At 51.9% G+C, this 6,042-nt stretch overlaps 2 protein-coding genes across 3 annotated transcripts; both read left to right on the top strand.

Moving 5' to 3' along the window:
• Positions 1-1,985: 1,985 nt before the first annotated feature.
• LOC125541243 (alcohol dehydrogenase-like 7) lies at positions 1,986-4,473 on the top strand. 2 transcript variants are annotated; one of them, XM_048704699.2, is made up of 9 exons: positions 1,986-2,196; positions 2,273-2,409; positions 2,503-2,549; positions 2,665-2,987; positions 3,059-3,240; positions 3,316-3,391; positions 3,481-3,545; positions 3,654-3,749; positions 3,862-4,473. In XM_048704699.2, the coding sequence occupies exons 1-9, from the start codon at positions 2,157-2,159 to the stop codon at positions 4,189-4,191; spliced, it is 1,296 nt and encodes a 431-aa protein (XP_048560656.2). In that variant the 5' UTR covers positions 1,986-2,156; the 3' UTR covers positions 4,192-4,473. The 2 variants fall into 2 exon arrangements, with proteins under 2 accessions (XP_048560656.2, XP_048560657.2); XM_048704700.2 differs by having other exon boundaries at positions 1,997-2,196; positions 3,059-3,141.
• A 525-nt stretch (positions 4,474-4,998) lies between these two features.
• On the top strand, positions 4,999-5,619 carry LOC147984231 (uncharacterized). The gene is made up of 2 exons (XM_087541015.1): positions 4,999-5,093; positions 5,259-5,619. Exons 1-2 carry the CDS (start codon positions 4,999-5,001, stop codon positions 5,617-5,619), a joined length of 456 nt encoding a protein of 151 aa, XP_087397141.1.
• Positions 5,620-6,042: the final 423 nt, after the last annotated feature.

Raw genomic sequence — 6,042 nt, forward strand, 5'->3', positions numbered from 1 at the left:
TTTTGTAACCAACCTTGTGTAACCCTAACCCTCTCTGGTGTCTATATAAACCGGAGGGCTTTAGTCCGTAGGACAACAATCACAACATACAATCATACCATAGGCTAGCTTCTAGGGTTTAGCCTCTCTGATCTCGTGGTAGATCTACTCTTGTAACACTCATATCTTCAATATTAATCAAGCAGGATGTAGGGTTTCACCTCCATCAAGAGGGCCCGAACCTGAGTAAAACTTCGTGTCCCTTGCCTCCTGTTACCATCCGGCCTAGACGCACAGTTCGGGACCCCCTACCTGAGATCCGCCGGTTTTGACACCGACACTCATCTTCAAACGCATTGCATCCATCTTGATCTTGTGATCATCGACGACATCCGCAACATGCAACTCCAATATCATCTTCTCCCCCTCAATTTTTTTATTTTTTCCTTCAAGTAATTGTTTTCTTCTTCAACTAAATTTAACCTCTCGACAATAGGGTCAGTTGGAATTTCCGGTTCAACTACCTCCTACATAAATAAAATATATGTCAACTTGATGGGCATAATTGTCATAAACAATGAATGAACCAAATAGTTATAAAAGATAATATATACCACATCCGAATCATAACCAGGACGAGGGCCGATGGAGGCGGATACCAAAACCATCGCCTTATATAAGCACAAGCAATAATAAAAGTAAGAAAAAATAGACAAGTATCTATCTAAAGTAAGAATTTTTTTTCTTTCAGAAGAAGATAAGAGGCTCACCACAGTGGTGCAGGCGACGAGATCGGCGCGGGCGATCGACGGCGGTGAAGACGGGGACGGGGCGTGACGGACCGCTAAACCTAGACAAATCACGAGGAAAATAGAGTTTGGAGGTCGAGCTTCGAGAGGAGAAAGCTTAACTAGCGTGGCTTGGGCATTTCATCAAACACCTCGTGTGGATAGGAGGTGAGCTAGAGCACCCAAATGCCCTCTCCTCGCCGGCCAGAAAAAACAGAGCACTGTGGAGTGCTCTGCTGCAGCGACGGGGTATATATATGCAACTCATTTGTCCCAGTTCATAGCTGGAACCGGGACTAAAGCCCAGCCTTCTGTCCCGGTTCGAGCCAAAAACCGGGACCAATGTTTGTGGGCCAGGAGCGAGGCCCATTGGTCCCGGTTCGTGCCTGGAACCGGGACAAATGGGTCCATACGAACCGGGACCAATGCCCACGAGGCCCCGGCCGCCCCCCTGGGCTCACGAACCGGGACGAATGCATCCATTGGTCCCGGTTCGTGGAAGAACCGGGACTAATGGGCTGGCCAGGCCCGAACGAAAGCCTCCTTTTCTACTAGTGAGAGATATTGTAGGGTTAGTTGGCTTGTCACGCAAGACACCACCTGTATATATTGTAACCGACTCTGATGGAGTACAATGAATTGCATCCTATAGTCTTCTACATTGTGTCGAGGAAGCAGTGGCACATCCATTAATGACTCGTAATTAATTTTGAATTAATTATTCATTTCTGACCGATAAAAATAAAGCACAAGCATATCATAGTTTTGAGCTTGATGTTTCACGAGGCGCGCCAGGCGGGCGGCGGAGGAGCGAGTGTATCACTCCTACTCTGAAGCACCAATAGCAAGTAGACGAGGATCTTTGTAAATACTTCCTTCGTCTCATAATATAAAAACATTGGGACGGCAAGAGTAGATCTCAACTCTTTTTCACTAGTGATATGGTACTAAACTTCTCATTATGTCTTGACATCTTATATGGATCTGAGAGATTAATCATGAATTATTGTTTATATGGGTTATTAAGACCCATCTAATTTAACATTGGACCAGTATGAAGGGTATGGCTGGGTCATAATTTCTTGGCCGGCCACTTACATAGCCATCCGTCGAGATGTACAGGAGGGTCCGACTGTAGCTGTTCTCACAGCAAAAAAATTTGCAGGCAAGAAAGAAACCTCTGGATACGCCTCCTCCGCTTCCCTTCCCGATCTGACACCCGCTAGTGCGATTGTTGGGCCTATTCTTGGCAGTGGATAGGTTGTCGGAGCACGGGCACACTGTACTCTCTCGCTCAATTATAAAGCAGGACCTCGACATCACACGTGGCACCTGTCCATTGCACACATAGAGAGAGCGAGCGACGGACGACTTGCTGCTGGGAAGACGATGGAGCAGAACACGGCGACGAAACCCATCAGATGCAAAGGTACTCGCCGTCGTCCCCGACGTACTTGCCTTCGTCTACCTCCATCCTTCGTCCAAATGCGTAGCTTCCCGTGCAGCGGCGGTGAGCAAGGTGGCCGGGCAGCCGCTGGAGATGGAGGAGGTGGAGGTGGCGCCGCCGCGGGCGCACGAGGTCCGCATCAGGATTCTCTGCACCTCGCTCTGCCACACCGACGTCACCTTCTGGCGCATGAAGGTGCGTGGGTCCTTCGCCTTCGCCTATGCCCATATGCGATGCCAGAATTTGATAATCAGGGCATGCTGACCTTTCTTTTCCTCTTTTGCGTAGGATTTCCCGGGCCAGCATCCGATAATCCTGGGCCATGAAGCAGCCGGGTAAATGCATGCATAATCTATCTATCGTCTTCCTTTCGCTGAATGATTACCATCCACGATGAGATGTGAAGCTATGTGCATCATGGCGAACTGTTTTTGTGTCTTTCGTTCCCAGCGTGGTGGAGAGCGTGGGGGAGCACGTGCACGAGGTGGCCGTCGGGGACACGGTGGTGCCGGTGTTCTCGGCGCAGTGCGGCGACTGCCCCGACTGCCTCTCGGACCGCAGCAACATCTGCTCCGGGCTCCCCGCCGGGCCCGGCATGCCCCGCGACGGCACTACCCGCTTCTCCTTCGCCGCCACCGGCGAGCCCATCCACAACTTCATCGGCGTGTCCAGCTTCACCGAGTACACGGTTGTCGACGTGTCGAACGTCGTCAGGATCGGGCCCGGCGTCCCGCCGGAGAAGGCCTGCCTGCTCAGCTGCGGCGTCTCCACCGGTAACTAACTAATCTTCACCGACAGCTAAAGCATCCAACGCGCAAATTGGCTGATTGGCGGCCGGTTGCAGGTGTTGGCGCGGCGTGGAAGGTGGCGGTGGTGGAGCCCGGGTCCAGCGTCGCCGTGTTCGGGCTCGGCGTCGTCGGGTTAGCGGTAACGTTCGACGACGACACCTCGGAATCACATGCCCCTGCTAATAATGTGATGTCTGGTTCGAGTTGTCGGCTCGAATGTTGGCCTGACGTTCTAGTGGTTGTCAGTCTGTCACAGCACAATGTACACCGCACGTTTCCAACAAGTGCGATCTAACGTGGCGGCGGTCTGCAGGTAGCACAAGGGTGCAGGATGCGTGGGGCTAAGCAGATCATTGGAGTGGATCTGAACCCGGAGAAGCGCGACATCGGTACGTATCATAAGTAGATAGTTATCTACGACTAATCGAATCATCTGAAGAGAAAATAAGTCAGGATAGTAATGAATCAACCATGGCAGGTAAGAGGCTGGGAATCACCGACTTCATCAATCCGAACGACACCGGGGAGAAGGCCGTGAGCGAGGTCCGATTCCGAATCGACCGACCTGCGCGACAAGTGCATTTTTTGGGTACTGTATTTACTATACTACGTAGTCGCTAATGAACTTTTGGTCAATCGATCTCCGTCTAGGTCGTCAAGGAGATGACCGGCGGCGGCGCCGACTACTGCTTCGAGTGCATCGGCTCGACGTCGGCCATGGCGGAAGCGTTCCAAAGCTCCCGGAAGGTAGGCACGGCCCATGCATGCCACATTTTCCACATCACGAGAGTCTGAAGCTACTATGTTAGACGGACTAACGGACGGTTCATTTTCCATGGCGATTAATTGATCAAAACAGGGCTGGGGGAAGACGATCGTGCTCGGCGTCTCCAGCGGCGGCGCGCCGATGAGCATACCCCCGCACGACATCCTCTGGGGGAGGTCGGTCGTCGGCTCGCTCTTCGGCGGGCTCAAGCCCAAGACCGACATCCCGATCCTGGCGCAGAAGTATCTGGACGAGGAGCTGGAGCTGGACGAGTTCGTGACGCACGAGATGGGGTTCGACGACATCAACGCGGCGTTCGAGCTGCTCACGCAGGGGAAGTGCCTCAGGTGCATCATCTGGATGGACGGGGCCAAGGAGAACGGCAGTGTCGGCGTGGAGAATGGGCGCGCGTGCAAGGCGTGACTGATATCACTGTCGTCCGCAGGCTCGTGAAGTCGTGATCAGCCACGATAGCCACTGCTCGTCTGTTGGAGCAGGACGACATGTCGCTGGAGTGTGGTTGGTCATTTGGACGCGAGATCGACTAGTTTATTCTGCCGAGAAAATGCGTCTGATTCGACTGTGATGCGTGTAGTGATGTTGATTTTGCTCTCGATGAGCTGCGAACGATGCGACCACAGTGCGGCGCTGAGGCATCTTCAAACCCGACCCTAAAATCACTCGCAACAGTGTGGTTTAGGGCTCCGAACGTGTTTTGTCATTTAAGAGCATCACAAGGTGGACCCGTAAATTACCTACATTTGTTTGAATTGTGTTGTCCGGACTGTGAAAGTCATACAACACAGACCTATACCGGTTCGCGGGACGGTCGAGACACGTTTTCTCTCGTAAATCGGTGATAAAAAAGGGAGAGCTCTGCGGGAATCCGGACACACGAAACGTAGAAATCCGACACCCCCGGCGCATCCAAAATCCTTTCCGGACCCCGCGACTCCATCCTCCTCATTTTCTCTCCTTCTTTCTTTCTCTCTTGCCTTCGTCGCCGCTCCACCACCCCGGCCACCATGCCACACCCCCGCCGGAACTCTACGTCTTCATCACCTCCAGCGCTCCTGCAGAGCTCCACCCCGCTTCTCCTTTGTCTCCGTTTAACCCCTGTCCTCCGACCGCCCCGTCATGTACCATCCGCTACTGCTATTCTCACCATGCCCAGCAACTGTTCGGTAAAACGGCGGAGCTAAAAACAGTTGTCCCTTCTTCTTTTTAGCAATGGATTTCGATTTGGAGTGCATATACGAGCAGTATGTTGAGTCGTACGCTGGCTCGTTGGACGAGGAGGAGTACTCTGATGAGACGGCAATGATGTAGGCGGTCCTTGAAGACGAGGAGCATGCAGAGGAGCATGTTCTCAATTTCAAGGGCTTGATCAAGGGTAATCGAGTGCTCAACCGCAACAGAGCGCACGACCATTTGACACTGATGGCCGACTACTTTGCACCCGATGCACTATTTGCTGACCATTTTTGCAGGCACTTTCAGATGCGAAAGACTATCTTCGATAGTTTGTACCATTGCATTCTGTCCTACGATGACTACTTCATCCTGAAGAAGGACGTCGTGGGAACGATTGGCTTCTCTGGTTACCAGAAGTGCATGATTGCATTCCAGATGCTTGCATATGGCACGGCCGCTGATTCGTGGGACGAGTACATACGGATGCCTGAGAGCACATGCGGAGAAGCCATGGTCAGGTTTGCAATTGCCATGGTCGAGGTGTCCGAACCTCGGTACCTGAGAGAACCAACTGTGACAGACACCGAGAGGCTCTTGGCAATCTCAGAAGCAAGAGGGTGGCCAGGTTTGCTTGGATCTCTTGACTGCATGCATTGAAAATGGAAGAACAACCCGAAGGCCTTACAAGGGCAATATCAGGGGCATGTTAAGAAGCCCGCTATCATTCTTGAAGCAGTTGCATCACATGATCTTTGGATTTGGCACACTTTTTTTGCATGCCCGGGTCTCACAATGACATCAATGTGTTGCAACGGTCGTCGTTGTTTGCGAGGCTGACTGGAGGAAAAGCTTATCCTTGCCACTATACCATCAATGGACATGAGTACAATATGGGCTACTATCTGGTTGGCGATATCTATCCTCCAGGGGTTATCTTTGTCAGCACCATCTCAAACCCAGTTGGACAGAAAAAGACTCAGGGCCTCTTTGATTCACGGGATTCTGGAAACGCGGGAATAGGAAAAATATAGGATTGGAACGTCATACTCATCTCCATCCTATAGGATTTTGGGTTGTTCG

The sequence above is a fragment of the Triticum urartu genome, chromosome 2A (assembly GCF_056163025.1).
Source record: "Triticum urartu cultivar PI428250 chromosome 2A, HENAU_Tu73, whole genome shotgun sequence".
NCBI classification, from domain to species: domain Eukaryota; kingdom Viridiplantae; phylum Streptophyta; class Magnoliopsida; order Poales; family Poaceae; genus Triticum; species Triticum urartu.

Coding starts and splice junctions, on each gene's coding strand:
- LOC125541243 (XM_048704699.2), top strand. CDS start 2,157: ATGGAGCAGAACACGGCGACGAAACCCATCAGATGCAAAG. Junction 2,550..2,664: donor CTGGGCCATGAAGCAGCCGG/GTAAATGCATGC, acceptor TTTCGTTCCCAG/CGTGGTGGAGAGCGTGGGGG. Junction 2,988..3,058: donor CAGCTGCGGCGTCTCCACCG/GTAACTAACTAA, acceptor GGCCGGTTGCAG/GTGTTGGCGCGGCGTGGAAG.
- LOC147984231 (XM_087541015.1), top strand. CDS start 4,999: ATGGATTTCGATTTGGAGTGCATATACGAGCAGTATGTTGAGTCGTAC. Junction 5,094..5,258: donor TCTGATGAGACGGCAATGAT/GTAGGCGGTCCT, acceptor CCATTTTTGCAG/GCACTTTCAGATGCGAAAGA.